Below are 17,209 nucleotides of genomic sequence, written 5' to 3' on the forward strand. Positions count from 1 at the left end.
CGTTCTTTGACCACACTAGATTTTTTTACCAGTGTCACTGGGTAATACTGGACTTTATTACTTGAGAAGTAACGATTCCCACGTCATAAGAAATTTGGAGACTCCTAATTGAATCCCAGATTATAACATTTTTGTGATACTTCGTCTGGCTCCTGCGTTTGTCATAATTTATGAACTGAATCTTATGGTTAACCTTCTCAGTTGTGAACATCACACAAAATAAATTCAATCTGACATTTATTTTGTATTACCTGCGTAATGATTCACAGTTGCCGTTCTTGATCGTATGACATGTGTTTACTGCGTATATCACAAATATTTGCGTCTTTGCTATTTATATAAGCAAAGACTTCACACTTCTTACCTACGCAAGTACGCATATACACTGTGAAGCGTAAACACGCCAGTGACTGAGTTTGTATCCAATGGAAGTTTATATGTCAAAGCGTCGGAAGTGTACTTTAGTGCTTTAATTTAATGTGACGAAAGAATATGTGATGTTGTCCTCGCTTGGCGTTTTGTATTAAAACAGTAATTTACTTGTTTTCGAATTCTTGGGAAGTCACAAGGACAAGTTTGAAAAACAAGAGGATAGGAGAAAGTTTAGTGCGTCGTCACAGGAAGGTTTACAAATGACATCGGTTGATTCTGGCGTTGAAACTGGCAATGACAGTAATGATAGTTGTGCGACACATGATCCACAGTCACCAACACTTGAAATAACCCCAGCAAAATTAATTACGACGACTACGACCGACATACAACAGACCCTTACTGTGTGTCAAACAGCAGTCGACAAATCATGTTCGACGACGGATCATGATATCCAGTTTCCACTAGTCAGGATAAAGCCAGATGACAAGGTTAGTTCATGGTGGCTTAAGAGCACTGTTATACAACTATTTCTAGCAACATTGTATATCACTAGTATTATTTTCTTTCGTCAGGTTGTAAATTTCCTGCTCCCTCTTCAAAGACCAATTCCTGGAATCGATCCACCAGCTGGACTCACATTCTGTAATGTACAGCGCACAAGCCTTGGTCTTGGAAATGGTTATGAAGTGGTCAGGGCTGGTAAGTAAATTCTAGGAGTCAAAAAACCTATTCATTCCGTTTTCAGAGAACATTAGGTTGATTTCGCTATAAAATTTATTTTTCGTTTACAGAGAACAAAGGTTATGATCTGACAGCTGTGTACCAGAAATTTGAACTTCAGAGGAAACTCCGAGCTGTGCGGTGCAGGCTGAAGACTACTCGTGAAGCGTGGTTGCAGTTTAAAGGACCTCTCAGTAATTTCTGTAAACTCGTTGTTTTTATTCATTAAAACTGGTAGTCTCAGAAAACAGTATTTGGTTGGCACCAAGGAAATGGGACATTTTTTTTCTTAAACTGCTTAATAATAATAGTATTTGTCATTGTGTTAGCAGCTTTTCTACCATCTGTAGTTTACTGTCTACTATGCTCCATTATTACTGGTAAATAGGCCCCAGTATATATGTAAAATATGTTTATTTGGTTTTCGGTGTTAATTGAATGAACAGATAACACACAAATAATAGAAAGAACAGGGGTGTAATGTTTGACATAACTTTGTAATTAACAGCTTTGAGGAGGGGGGAGGGGAAGAAGGGAGGAATATCTGGAGGATTGTCCCAGGGTGTAAAATTATCAAGCTCACTGAACTAGTAACACTGTACCATTATAAATTACATCCTGATCATTGGGTGAAAAAACAGTTTATGACCACTTTTTAAACATTAAAGTGACATACTGAAAATGCATTGATGTTTGCAGATGAGCGGAAGTTAAGACATGCATGCTCCACAAACAATTTAGATTTGGTTCAAGCCTTACTTGAATTGGGCGTCAACCCGAACTGTTACGATGATCAGCGCAGATCACCATTACATCTTGCTGCATGCCGCGGATACGCTGATGTTGTGAAGTAAGTAATGGGTTACAATTATCATCATGGTCCCACTCTCGAATTAGATTGTTACATATAGGAATTCAGTTTTACATTCAGTAATGGAAAAGTTGGGTGAAATTATCGTTAGTTACTGAATCTCCCTTTGTTGCATTGCTGACTGAATGAATAACCTCAACTCTCCCTGGCTGCTGCAGTTTGGTGGCTGTTAAAATTGCACAGTAGACATAATAATAATGAGTTGTAGACATTCTTTGATTTTTTTAAAAAAAATGAGACTTGCTTCATGGTGAAGGTCACTGTGCAGTCACAAAATTCATTTTTAGTCGTGGCAATGTTTGACGCATTTCAGTTTTCAGGGATTGTGGAAATCCTAATTCTTTAATATTTATGAGCTTATGAGCAACAAGATTTTATATTGGTCATTAGGTATATCTTGCAACCATCTGTACACTTTCTTTTTCTAGTGTTTTTGTTTTTTAGGTTTTTATATTGACTGAGAAAAAAATTAGTATTATCTTTGAGAAACAATTTTGTGATAGTGCCATATTTATTCTTCTCAAATTTCTGAGTTGAAAAAAGAAGTTATTTTTTTGGGTTTTAACCAACTAGTACATTGTCTCACGTCTTTCGTTTAACATATAATTATGTGCCACTGATCAGATAAAATTTTTCTGATAACTGTGCTCTTGTGTGAAATGTAAATATCAGTATAAAATTGCTCAAGTGCTTTGTGCACAGTTTGCTTGGTAAAGTAACAGTTCCTGGAGAAGCTTTGCTGAAGCCGTATCAGTCACCAGCCATTAGTGTACAGATTCTCAAGATTACAGAAAGCAAAACATAATGACTTTTCTCTCCTTTTTGTTGGTTCTTAATGTATGTGCAATACTTCTTTAAAAATTTTGCTATGTGGACAGTATGAGTTACATAGTATAAACCGAGATCAAACCATTAAATTCTTAAAATTACACCAAGACAAGATGGCATACTGTGACAAGTACACTTCTGATGTCTGCAGTTTCTCCGTTGCGTGCTGATTTTGGCATTTTGTTGATGGTGGTAGCCAATCAGGTGATAGTAGCCTACATGGTAGACAGTGGTAATTGCTAAATCTAATGCTTTCTTTCAGTAGACGATACAGATGGAATATGTATGTTTTCAGCATGAAGAGTTGGAAGAAAACTATGTGTGCTGACAAACTGACCTATACTATAGCCCGAAGTGTTGGTTAGTTTAAAATGTGACAGTTTGCCTGTAAACTGTTAAAGCCAATGAATATCTATACAAAAATAATAGTTGTCATAATAGGTGGTGTGTAGCATAGCTGAAGAGATACATGCATCATTGCAATGAACAACTTTTATGCCTTATTTCAAATTTTGCCAAAAATTGTGTTATGGCTAAATTCTAATTTATGGGACAAAACCCTCAATTAACTTTATTTAGGAACCATAGGAAGTTTCGGAGGAGTGTTCCGATTGGATACCAACTGACTCACCATATTTGTTGTATTCGCAGGGTTATTTTTTAGCAACAGTGGCACAAAACACAATAGCTATCTACACTGTTCAGAATTGTATCTAGTAAATGTTAGCATTGTTGTAGTGAATGATGTCTTCTGCCGTTTGCACCGCTGAGTTCTGTTATATTGTATACATCTTAAGAATAGGCTATCCTGCCTTACGGCTAACATTCCAGACAAACAAAAGTAAAAATTGTATCGTGCCTGATACCAGCTTGCTGTAATACGGCTCTTAAAAGAAGAATAAAGTTTTACAAAATGTCAGCACTTAAATATTGCTGTTTGAGATATTGTTTAACATCTTCTCTTAATAACAAAAAGAAGGCATTCTGGTATTCACAATCTTGACTTTTTAGTTTGTGCATCATGTTTATATTCTGCGTCTGTTCTCTGTTTAGTTACACCTTGACATCTAGCGTCACCCTGATTTAATAACAACATTCATAAAATGCAGAGGAAACTGAGATTGTTGCATTCTTGATTAAAAAAAGGATACAGAAATGCTGACATTCAATACTTGGTAAACATTATTGAGTGTCTTTATAAGGAGAGCTACGCATGACACATACAATAACTTCCACAGTCATACATGAAAAAATATTTCAATAGATTTAGTGATGCTGCATGAAATTGATATGTGAGTGGAAAGCTTATATTCAGTCTTTCATCAAAGCTTGTATTCAGTTCTTTGCCAGTCTGGTGTGGAACCAGAGACCAGCAACTGGGAAGCTGAAGTCTTAAATCTAGCATTTAGAGAGATCATTCATAGGGGAAATCATACTATTATTAAACTGCCTCACAAACTCCCAATTGGATGACACAGAAATAAGGTATCTAAAGTCTAGTCAGGACCAGAATCAGTCACAGCAGTGCCTATCTACTACTCATAGGTTGGCAATGCGTCAATTTCATGTAGCCAGTGGGCTGATTCTGACATAACCAATGAGAGGTGAGACCAGAGACAACGTATTTGTAGTATGGAAACAAACCACTGTCTTGTTTGCTGGTTTTTGGTGCATTAGTGAGTTTCTAGAGAAATATTTTGCGGTTACGGCAGTGAGTGCTATAAAGAGGACTTATTTAAGTTATTAAGTTCTGCACAGTGTCTTTGGCTATTGGTTCATGTCTCATAGATTAAGTGCAGAAACATAAAAATGTATAAAATCTGGCAGTGAAATGACTTAATGAGCAAAAGGTTTGTGTGGAGCCATCTGGAACTACAGCAGAAACTGCCATTTTCAGTAAGTGGATCAGTGTTTTTTAATTGAATCACAGGAGAAGGTAGGTTGATCAATGGGGATAATGGAAGTGTCCGATTCCACCCCTCTGCTTTGGCCAATGATGTCACCAGTATGGCGGAAACAACCATTCACAACAAACAGGACCCCACAACCTTCCCAAATTCCACCACACACAAAAATCCACTGGAAACTATCACTTGCCTTGACCTATATAGGTCAACAGAAACAACCGATGCCACACTATAAATCTAAAAACATTCACTACCACCACACTTAACCCTACCGCAAAAAAACACCTAGAAAATCAAAATTTAAATCGAACACTTCCCTTGACCTGTTATCCTTACGACATCTCCGCATATAGCCGTCCCTGGTCCGAGATGCCGGAACTTTAGTAAACCTCATTTCTTCATGACACACTGAACACTTCACGACTTCAGCCAGCAGGCCGAATAGCTGAAGAAATTTTATTAGAGACAACGCTCTGTCCCCCATCATCGTCGACAACCAAAAAGTGTTGACCTTGTCAGTCATATCCATACCTACCAAAGACATAAGCAAAGCAATTTACCAAAATTCACACACGATGAACAGAAAAAAAAACTACAATAACATTGACATAACAAAACCAAAATCGTTAACTCGCTGAAAAATATTCCGCTGAAAGCACAGTCACGACCGATACCACACACGTGCAATGCTACCATGCAAATGAATCCCATATGCCACATAACATACTACCCATAAACTCACCACCAGAGAGGACCACCGACCGCAACAATACGCCGCCAATAAACACTCCACACAAGCAAACTAAACCAAAAACATCACCTCACACACACACACACACACACACACACACACACACACACACACACACAACACCACCACCACCACCAGAGAACACCACTGATCACATCAAAACGACACATACAAACATGCCACTCTCACAAACTAAACTCCGCGCCTTCGTGATGTCACACACCACAACAGCCTTACATCACGGGTCAAAGCCGACTAGTGGAATCAGATGCTTCCATTGACCCGATCAGTGTTAGGTAATAATAGTTATTTGTCAGTATGTTAATAAACATTGATCCACTTACTCATTGCGCTTGCACAGAACAACTGTGTAACGATATAGAGCAGAGAAATAGTTCACAATATATCATGGGCTGTGACACTGTCCTCGGTTTGCAGACGCTAGCAGAGTTTAGAATAGCTGCAACTCTAACAAGGAGCACTTAAATTTGTAATCCTGATTTACAGAAATGTTTCACCCTTTCTTCCAAATGTATTACTCTGAAACATGTCATCTGCCTGCTGCTCTCTCCTTGGCTGCATAATACAAACAACTGAAACACCTCTTTTTGTTACCATCATACCTCATGGCAAGTGCCGACATCATTTGTGCATGAAACATGTAAGTAAGCCACTGGCCCTATTGACTTTCACAAATAAGCCTCTTGGCTGAGAAACAACTTGAACCAATTGAAGACAAATAAGGCACCAGGCCCCGATGGTGGAATCCAGTTTGGTTTCCTGGTCAGTACTTGGAGGCATTGGCCCCTAGCATTATCATGAATCTCCCTCACAGAGAGCAGGCCCAAGTGAGTGGAAAAAAGTGTAGACTACTCCAGTGTGCAAGAATAGCAGGTAGTATTATAATGTGCAAAATTACCCAACACGAGAGAACCTCACTCACTGCAGATTAAGTGGCAAGTTGTGTAACATGTTAGTGGCACTCAGAGTGGAGGATGAATATGGGGACTGGCCATCTCGCCTCAACCATTCCCTCAATAAATGAATGGACAAGTGGTTACTTCTTCAGCAGGGTCAAAGCAGGCACAGGGAGGGAGGGATTTGCTAGGTATTGGGAGCTCCAGTGTTAGGCATGTTATGGAGCCTGTGGTCACTGGCACCAACAGTGAACCATTCTGCTTACACCCGTCATCGGCTGAAGACGCCTGATCTTTTCAAATCAGCGTGCCAGTGCATGTGTGGTCTCAGTGCAACAGATCTCAATCCCTGATCCTACAGACAACAGTCGGCAGAATTCAAATCAGTTTGTTTCCTATGGATGATGTTCCCACGCTCTAAACATGGTTTATGAGAAAGAAGGGAGTTGCTTGGGATCTGGAGGATGAGATTGTAGTAATAAAGATATGTCTTGGAATCTGTGGCCTGAAATCAGTGCATTTTTGGAAGCAGTAAGTGTCAGACAACTTAGAAATTTAATAATAATTAATTGAGTATTACCTTATATTACTTTATGCATGTTCTGTAGCTGTCTATCCACTTCAATTTCATGTATATCCTTAAAATGCAGCATGTCATGTGCAACACAGGCAAAATCTGTATCAGACATTTTAGGCATAGATTATAACTGTAAAATATTAGGTGTTCAAGTGAGAAAGGTGGCATGGGTCAATTGTGATGCTTAAAGTTACTGTAGAGGATCTATTTTGGGTTGTGATAGGTGAGCACTACCTGTCTACAGATTGTAATTAGCCTACTGCTTGCTGGAGTTTTTAAAACAATAGGGTGGTGATTGTTGAGGTGGTTTGCAAATATGATGTGTATATATGTGTGTGTGTGTGTGTGTGTGTGTGTGTGTGTGTGTGTGTGTGTGTGTGTGTGTGTGATTATCTAAAAACAAAGATGATGTGACTTACCAAACGAAAACGCTGGCATGTCGATAGACACACAAACATACACAAAAAATTAAAGCTTTCGCAACCAACGGTTGCTTCGTCAGGAAAGAGGGAAGGAGAGGGAAAGACGAAAGGATGTTGGTTTTAAGTGAGAGGGTAAGGAGTCATTCCAATCCCGGGAGCGGAAAGACTTACCTTAGGGGGAAAAAAGGACAGGTATACACTCGCGCGCACATACGCACATATCCATCCGCACATACACAGACACAAGCAGAAATTTGTAAAGGCAAAGAGTTTGGGCAGAGATCATGCTCACAAGAATTAAAACGTTCCTACGAAACACCATGAAAGAAGAATGACTGAGTGCCTTAGGGATGCTATTGTGTGAAAAGTCATTCATGTGTTAAATGGAACATTTATGATGACAGATTTTTTTGCCAACATGAAGGAGCGACGAATCAATTTACAATATAATTCCTACTAATTATTTTGAAGCTGTCTTCTCAAAGTCATGGAGTTGATGCTTTTGGTGGGTACAATGCTTTTAGTTTTAAATGTTGGTAATTTCATTAAATTTGCTTCGCAAAATCCAGATTACACATTCGAATAATTTACACATGCTCTATTATTTCTCATACTGGCACTTATGTTGTAGTGGACACTTTTACGGCAGTCGGCCGTGAACGTAAAACAAACAACGAATTTTAGCTGTCATGGGGAGAAGAGCGGAGTGGTGTGACAAGCCACACTTCCCACTCACACGGCTGGCAGCCTACGTCCATGTTCTGAGCTGCTGGGAAGGCAGAGCTGATGTAATAATGTACATATGGATCACTGGTTCCATCTGGTGTTGTGTGTGTCATATTCAAACCCTGTGACAGAGCAAGATTCCTCTCTGCACTTATTTCAAAATAAGAAAATAAAACAACCAGCAAGCACAACTCAAAGCAAAGTGGACCCCATAAATCATTTGGTAACAGCTGGAGCACAGTTGTTAGCAGATGGTGTTGTCGTTACATGGTAGTTCATGCCCGATCTCGACTGATATCTTCAGCAACCGTACATCAAAACACCCCCTGCTGACGACTGCCACGTAAAATTGACCGAACATACCCTGTGAGGAGTGAAGAATTGTGCTGTTGATGTGTGTGCGTACATGTGCATTTATGTGTGCGAGAGAGATTTTCAGAGTTAGTGCTATGTTTTATATCTCCTGCAGACATGTGTGAAAGATGGCTAAAGCAAACCATCCCCCCCCCCCCCCCTTCCTCCTGCCTCTCTCTCTCTCTCTCTCTCTCTCTCTCTCTCTCTCTTACAATCACTTGCTGTCATGTTCTCCAGGAATATATCAGTCTCTTACTGTGCATAAGAAGAGCACTGTTGTAATATCTGTTTATTTCTGTTCCTCTATATGTTTTGTTTGATATAATATCTTAACAAAATTCCGTGATACGTTTGATGCTACCAAACTAAGTTCCCTTTTTTTTCTCCCCCACCACCAATGGAATGCCTCAGTGGCAACCAATGTAACATACTCTTATTTCAATTAATGTATCTACTCACAAATTGTGAAATGACATGAAATTGATCAAACATGTAAAGACATCTTGTTGTTGAATGTGGGCTTCAGTTCAGAAGTATGTATTTATTAGTTCAGTATTCAAGCATATAGCCCATCATGAGTGGCACCTTTGTATGTTATTAAATTTAATTTAATTTGATAAGCAAAGTATTTTAAAATTATTTGTGACCATAAATTTTAAATTGACTGTTTAATCATGGATGCTAATAAAATATTATTTGTTTAGACTACTACTAGACAAAGGAGCAAACCCTAATCAGAGAGATTCTCTTGGAAACACGCCTCTCCATCTGGCTGCATGCACAAACAATTTGAGTGTTGTCACACTCCTGCTGAAGGCTGGTAAGTACCACCAAACAGAGTCGTCATGTGTGCAAGGTTGCAATCGCCATTTCCTTCTAGTAACAATTTGTTCCAAGATGTTAAATAAACTTTGCTCTGCACTTTATGTGCCTTTTTTGCTTTTATTTACTGATATCTTCTTATTAACTATTTAAGAGGGTACTTGTAATGTTTGCTTTACTCTCTTTCATGAACAATTGTGTGAATTTACTGAAATAAAAAAGACAGTATTTTTAGAAATGATCAATGTGTGTCGGATCTAAGAATTAAATTCTTTCCTAGATGATCTCATAGTTCCGACTAATACCAGATGGGCAACAATATGTGGCCAGATCATTAAAAATACCCTTATGGTAAGCAGTGAAAACTGTAGAGTATAAGGTGCACATAATATCTGACGGAGATAGCTTTCACAGATCTTGACCAACTGGATGTCAAAACATTAAATATTGGTACAAACCTGAGATTTGTATGATAGACTTGCCACAAAATATTTTTTTTAATCAGTGTGTAGTAAAATGTTATCTCGCAGAACTTTTTAGCTAGAATAAATGAACGTAACTTGTGTTCACTGTTAATATTTAGGGGTTGAAACTCTGAAAGAACCCATAGAGGTTTTGTGAGTACTGTCATTATTATATGAAGTGTGGATATTAATCTGCATATTTTCTACAAATCGAAAACAGATTTAAGATGTACATTTAAGAAATGTTGATTAACATAATTTTTTCCCCATTGTCAGGAACTGATGTAAGTTCGTTGGACTTGTTCGGACGAAATCCATTGCAGCTTGCTCAGGCAAAGCTGAAATTGCTACAAAGAGGAAGTGACAATGAAGATTCAAAATTTATTAAAGGCGAAGTGCAAAAGGTAAAAATGGCATTCCAAAATATGATCCTTGGTACTGTATGAGATGTAATTTGCTAATATAATGTGTAAATGTTCTTAGGTCATAGACATGATGATGGCATATCTGCAAAAGAAAGGCCAACAAATGGAAATGGAGCTTTTAACTGCATTCTCATCCCGTGTGACCCTAAGCAACTCAAAAGAAGAAGTTGAAACTGATGTGCGAGACTTGTTGGCGAGTCTTAACAATTTGACCTTGGATACAAAGAAATGATTATTTTTGAAGAAGGCAGCTTGTGATTTTGATGAAGTCAATTTTAGATATTTGGATGTGTGACAGTGCATATAAAATTTTCTGCATACTTTCTCTATTTTAGTATCTGTACTTATAATAGTGGCTGCTATAGGATTGAGTACCTCTTCTGTTCCTTGATAGTCCACACTAAATAAGAATGTGGTTGTGAAAGATGAACTGACATTATCAAGCAGTTGTCTTATATTTTTAGCTAGTTTCATGATTTTAGTATCCTGCTGCATAAGGCAGGTAGCTTGTGAAACAGTCAAGTAACTTAGGTAAGTAGATTTATTTTCAAAAATATAAAAAAGTAAGGACAGGATCGGTTTGCATTTGTTGCAAACTCACTCAATGATATTATCAATATGACTGATACTGCAGTATTGTTGTATATCTAAAGGACATGATACTTATTATACTTGGAGTGTTAATCTTCACTGCCGCTCTTTGTATGTGTGTGTGTTGTGCATTATAAAAAGATTTTCATACTAATCCATTTTCTATGTCAGTGTTTAGAAATTTAACTGAGGTACCAAGAAAGGAGCTTTTTTTCCTTTTTTGTACTGTCATATTTACATACTTATTTATTACAGAAATGTAGTAAGTAAAGATGCATCATATGTTATTGTTATAAATGTCTATCAGAAGGCATTCACATTGATGAAACCAGAATATTTTAATAATCTGACTATTCAGATGGACTGCACAAACTACGTACAGTACTACAATATTTCATCTTTTTTGCATAATAGTACACATTTAAAAAGCTGACTGAAAAAGAAATGAATTAATTTCAGTTGTGACACCAATGTATGATGTTTCTCGCATAAAACTGATCACATAATTACACTGAGACTGATAAATAGCAAACACCATTTGTGTGTTGATGGCAACTTGGACAGTTTCTAGGGGCATGTTATTCTACAAGTGTTTGCCAATGAATGTACATGTGACATTTAAGTATCCCAGGTCCATGATCTTGTAACAGGTGTTTACACAATCATTAAGCTATTCTTGGGATTATTTGTGTTCATTATCTTGAAATTTTGCTGTTACATTACAGCAAATGTAAGCTGGAGAAGGGAAGAAAGAGAAAATATTATTCTTAGTGAAAGAGAATGTCGAATTTTTAATGAGGATTCAAAGTGAAGGGAGATTGGGATTTCAGTTTATTGACTGGAAAATTTGTCTTGTACATTTGTACATGTATTTTGTTTTGCAATTTAAAGAAAGTTTGTTTGTAATGTATTCAAAGTGTATTATAGTAACATGAACAGTCACTTCATACCTTGTAGAAATGTAAATCAAATAAAAAAATGTGAGAAGAAAGTGTTCCTTAGCTGTTTGGTCACATCTACAAAATTAAACACCTAGTGTTCATCAAATGTGACAGTTTAATTACGTGATCAAGCTTAATGTACATACAGCAACAGAAGAAATGGTAAAAAAATGTTCTTAGAAGTATCATTGATTTGTTTCCTGTGAATGATCTCATCATCAATTTACAAAAAACACAACACATTCCGTTCTGCGCTAGGGTTCCAACGCCAGTGGTAAGTGTAACATGTGGTGAGGAAATAATAAATATGGTGGAAACTTCAGAATTATTGGTGTTAATATTTATGGGAATTTAAACTGGAGAAAGTACATTTTGGAACTCCATAGATTGTTGGGATAAAAAGGGGCAGAAAAATTTGTTTTGTCTTAACATTTGTCCTTCAGATCTCATTGTGAAGGAGAACCTTCAATGATTTTGCACAAATCAGCTGTTTGTTCTATTCTAATACTGTCTGTATGATTACACAGATATTTATTATAGAACAATACTTATCTGCATGCTGTAAACACAGATATCAGTGTACTGTAAGAATTTTTAGCTGTCCGTGCAGTTGATATACTACTACTGCCTGCCTGCCTAATGTATAGTTTGGTTTGTTCCATATGCTGGAAGCCTCTCCTCTATAGTGGGATGTACTGAACACAATTAGCAAATACGTAAAATTTTTGTTTCCTAAATCAAATTTTATGGTTCACAAAGTTGAAGATTTTTGCAAGTTGCCAGGCCATGTCATCAACATATTTTTGCTTTGTTTAACCTTATCATGACTTTGTTTATAAGGTCATGTATGGCTTTCTCTGTAGAAAACAGTTTATGAAATAAAATTCAAAACTATGTTTATTAATCACCAAACATACTAATTGTACATATTACGTGCAGTGCACTAAACTGGGAAAGCATACTTCGTATGAGATTTGTACATGCTATTTTGCTGTCATTGAAGTAATGTTCAGACACATGCTTTCTGTATCCATATGGTTAGCAGTTTTAGATGTAGGTGGGAAATAAGAAAAACATTGCGAATTGAAGGTAATACACTACTAGAAGCTTTTAGAATCAAGAGATATCTGGACGTTTCAGTTTCAGGGGGAACAATGACAAATGGTTTAGCATACACTTTCTACTAAACAATCCATTACATCTCCTTGTTTCCTTCAAACTATTACTGAAATGGTACGGTTATGTTTGTAGTGGGACAGTATGCGAGTTCAGCGTGCAAAGATGCAAAGAGATCTCCCTCCCTCCCACCCTCCCTCCCTCCCTCCCTCCCTCCCTCCTCTCTTCCTTCCACCCACCCCCCACCCCACCTTGTCTGTAGGTAGTGGTCTAGTGTTGCTGCCTCTGGATCACAGGGTCCTGGGTTTGATTCCCGGCAAGGTTGTGGATTTTTTTCTGCACACGGACTGAGTGTTTGTGTTGTCCTCATCATTTTGTCATCATTCATGACAGTGACTAAATTGGATCCCTCTGCCCCTCTACTCCCCCTCCCTCTCTCCGACCCCCCCCCCCCTCCCCTCTCTTCCCACCTTCTCTATCCCTCTCCCCCCTTAAATTTGGGGGGGGGGGGGGGGAGACAGCTGGTCCAATGTTTGATTATGTGAAGGAAAAGACTCTCTTCCCCAGATCAAATGTTTTCGGTATGCTTTTGTTGGCCGGTTTAAGACTGAAGTGGCACGTAGGGTTGCCGAGCTGAGAGCGGTAATAGAGGTACTGAAGTGTAAAATATGTATACAGGGTTAGTAGCAAAACTGACGTGTCAGAGTATCTGATAATATTTGTAGAAGCAAAAATGTTCCAGTAAAAATTTGCTGCAAACAAGCTGTTTGCAAGATAATTTCAATGTATGGTTAGAAGTCGATATTGCCTTCAGATGGAAATGTCTAGTTGACAAAAATTTTGCACTTCAAATACACTTGTACTCAGTCCCCATCTAAATGGGTTCACGTTTTACACAAGGTCTAACTTAACAAGGTATAAAATATTATGCCAGCACATTACGTGTTACAAATTACTGTGCACTCATACCTTCTAAAGATGTGTCCACATGCCCTCACATTTGGAGGCAATACTGCACTCATCTTTGCAGTCAGTCTTAAATTCCTTCAAACACCCTGGATCATTTCATAAATCTTGATGACTGTACAAGTTGCTGCTCCAGTTCTTCAACTATATCAATGGGAGTATTGTACACTTTTCTTTTGAAATGATTCCAAACAGGAAAGGCCAGGAACTTGTCAGGTGTCCTCAGTGGCCAAGGTATATGCTGTAATTGTCCGATTCATCTTGGGCGATGTTGGCAAGATAGATGTCGTACTCTATCAGCATAACAATGTGCCTATACCCCATTGTGCATGGAACTGCTTTCCTCAACATTGCACAAGTAAGATAGGCCATGGATGAAATGTAAGCCCACTCAAATGGGGACTGAATCAAGAAGTTTACAATATAAATACATTCATACTGAAGTCTGTGGCAGCTCATAACCATACATTTGGAATTGTCTCACAGACGGCAAGGGAAAGTGAACCATATGCTGAACTCTTAAGAGATATAGAACCTAGTTTTGCTTACTTAGCAGTCACTTTCTCAGTTTTTTAAAATGTAATCAGGAGACAATCAGTGTTTCATTTCATCTTTCGTGACACTACATTTTGTACATGGTTATAATGTCAATTAATCATAACAGGATAATTGCAAATCTTAGAAGAAACTGGTAATCTGCAGAGGGTGTAAGCAAATTTTATCAGCTGCAAATTTAGGCAAAATCCTCCAAACTGGTTCATTGAAATCAAAATGTACTGCCCCAGAGTGTGATGGGATGATGAATGTACAGCAGCAGTAGTGGAACAAAAACAGGCATAAATACACACATCAAAAAAAGTTTTGCATCACCTCAGTTCAGAGAGTCCTGGAAATTTTACAGGAAATTGGAATAGAGATCAACATAAATATCATTTCTGCCATTTTTATTGCTAATGAAAACCACACATTGCATGTTGTACTAACTTACAGTGAGATCTTCAGAGGTGGTGGTCCAGATTGCTGTACATACCGGTACCTCTAATACCCAGTAGCACATGCTCTTGCATTGTGCATATCTGTATTCATCAAGGCACTGTTGGTCTAGATTGCCACACTCCTCAACGGCAATTCGGCGAAGATCCCCAGAATGGTTGGTGGGTCACGTCATCCATAAAAAGCCTTTTTCAATCCATCCCAGCCATGTTCGATAGAATTAATGTCTGGAAATCATGCTGGCCTCTCTAGTCGAGCAATGTCATATCCTGAAGGAAGTCATTAACAAGATGTGCACAATGGGGGTGCAAATTGTCGTCCATGAAGATGAATGCTTTGCGAATATCTGCTGATATGGTTGCACTATCAGTCGGAGGATGGCATTCACGTATTGTACAGCCATTACAGTGCCTTCCATGACCACCAGCGGCATACATTGACTCCACATAATGCCACCCCAAAATAGCAGGGAACCTCCACTTTGCCTTGCTGCACTCGCTGGACAGTGTGTCTAAGGCGTTCAGCCTGACCGGGTTGCCTCCAAACACGTCTCCGACGATTGTCTGGTTGGAGGCATATGCTACACTCATTGGTGAAGAGAATGTGATGCTAATCCTGAGATGTCCATTTGGCACATTGTTGGGCCCGTCTGTACCATGCTGCATGGTGGTGGTGTTGCAAAGATGGATGCTAGGAGTGAAGTTGCGCATCATGCAGCCTATTGCACACAGTTTTGAGTCGTAACACAACGTCCCATGGCTGCACGAAAAGCATTGTTCAACATGGTGGCGTTGCTGTCAGTGTTCCTATGAGACATAATCCATTGGTAGCATTCATCCACTGCAGTAGTAGCCCCTGGGCGGCCTGAGCGAGGCATATCACCGACAGTTCCTGTCTCTCTCTATGTCCTCCATGTCCGAATAACATCACTTTGGTTCACACTGAGACACCTGGACACTTCCCTTGTTGAGAGCCCTTCCTGGCACAAAGTAACAATGCGGACATGATCAAACTGTGGTATTGACCATCTAGGCATTGTTGAACTACAGACAGCTTGAGCCGTGTGAAGAATTATGGAGAAGTTTGCTTTGGATTGAGTCATATGCAAATTAATTAGCCCAATGAAGAATATCACCATACTTTTTTAAATGAACCCTCCATGATCGAAGAACTGAACCAAGTTCTTCCTTGGCTAAAAGTATGGTCTCGGATCTAGGCAAGACACATTAATGACATGTTACCACACCTGCTGTTGCAGGGACAGAAACTGCTATACAGTCTTTTCCATAATATATGGGAAAATGTAATTGAAAAATTACATGGGTCATGACTGTCTGGGCCATGGCACAAATTATATTCCATTTATTACCAACAGACAATGCAAACGGATAACTTGTAACAATTTTCACTGCCACTGTTAATGCATATTAATTATGTCAACGAATAAACAGTTAATGTTCCAAGTCCAACTGGCTTTGTGAACATGTTGCTACAAGACATCATTGATCATAAAAACGATGCTCATTAAGTAGCTCCCAGGAGAATTGGCAGAGATCGTCCATAAGGGATTGATCTTGTCCTCCCTCCTGTTTAATATGTCCACTATGCACTTCCACAATGTCTTAAAACTAAGCATAAGACTCCTACAATATGCTGATGATTTATGTATCTAACAGAGGGTGACACACTAACAGAGATTATGCTTAAAATGGATTACTTGATAGTTAAATGATTCTCAATACAGAGGCAAATTGTCTAGGCATCTCAGATACCAAATCTTTGCAGTCTTTACTATTAGGCACTGGACATCAGGGCTCACACTTGAAGACTTACAACCACATGGGTTTCAGGTCCATACAGTGGTCAAGTATCTTGCTTTTTCTCTGACTAGAAGTTCCAGTGGAATATGTACATTATTACATGCTAGTGAACTGAGAAAGAAAAAAAATGATGCTGTGTTCATAAATGAGAATCAATTGGGGAACAGACTAGATGGCCCCCCTGCGGGCCTGGGGGTTAGAATAGGCCTGAGGTATTCCTGCCTGTCATTTTCCCGAAGAGCGAGCCTATTGGGGAAGGGTGCTTTACATGGTGCGTCATGTCCATCGTGCATTGAGATCTTTAGCCCACCTTCTCATCGTATCATTGCAGTTCTGATCATTCTCCATCTCTTGAGGAAGGACACCTTCCTGGGTGCGTTTTCCTCCACCCACTAGGCAGTGTCGTTTTCTGCACCAACGAGGACCATGGAACTCTTTGCACCTCATATCCAGCATGTTAGCCAGTCTGTTGTGGTGGGGCCGCCATGTACCCTGTTGGTTGTGGCCCCCTGACTACACAGGGATCACTCTGCTGATGCCTGTGCCATTGAATCCCCATGTATGCCAAGGAGTAGATGCCTGTCAACCTGGGGCATCAGGACTCCCAGCAATGGCCATCCTGC

The 17,209-nt window shown here is 38.9% G+C and overlaps 1 protein-coding gene across 2 annotated transcripts; it reads left to right on the forward strand.

Annotated features, from left to right (window-relative positions):
• Positions 1–356: 356 nt before the first annotated feature.
• Positions 357–11,742, forward strand: LOC124605397 (ankyrin repeat domain-containing protein 54-like). 2 transcript variants are annotated; one of them, XM_047137041.1, is made up of 7 exons: positions 357–863; positions 948–1,074; positions 1,167–1,298; positions 1,795–1,945; positions 9,153–9,268; positions 10,011–10,138; positions 10,218–11,742. In XM_047137041.1, the coding sequence occupies exons 1-7, from the start codon at positions 633–635 to the stop codon at positions 10,389–10,391; spliced, it is 1,059 nt and encodes a 352-aa protein (XP_046992997.1). In that variant the 5' UTR covers positions 357–632; the 3' UTR covers positions 10,392–11,742. The 2 variants fall into 2 exon arrangements, with proteins under 2 accessions (XP_046992997.1, XP_046992998.1); XM_047137042.1 differs by having other exon boundaries at positions 359–863; positions 1,167–1,289; positions 10,218–11,741.
• Positions 11,743–17,209: the final 5,467 nt, after the last annotated feature.

Source organism: Schistocerca americana, chromosome 3 (assembly GCF_021461395.2).
Source record: "Schistocerca americana isolate TAMUIC-IGC-003095 chromosome 3, iqSchAmer2.1, whole genome shotgun sequence".
Taxonomy (NCBI): Eukaryota; Metazoa; Arthropoda; class Insecta; order Orthoptera; family Acrididae; genus Schistocerca; species Schistocerca americana.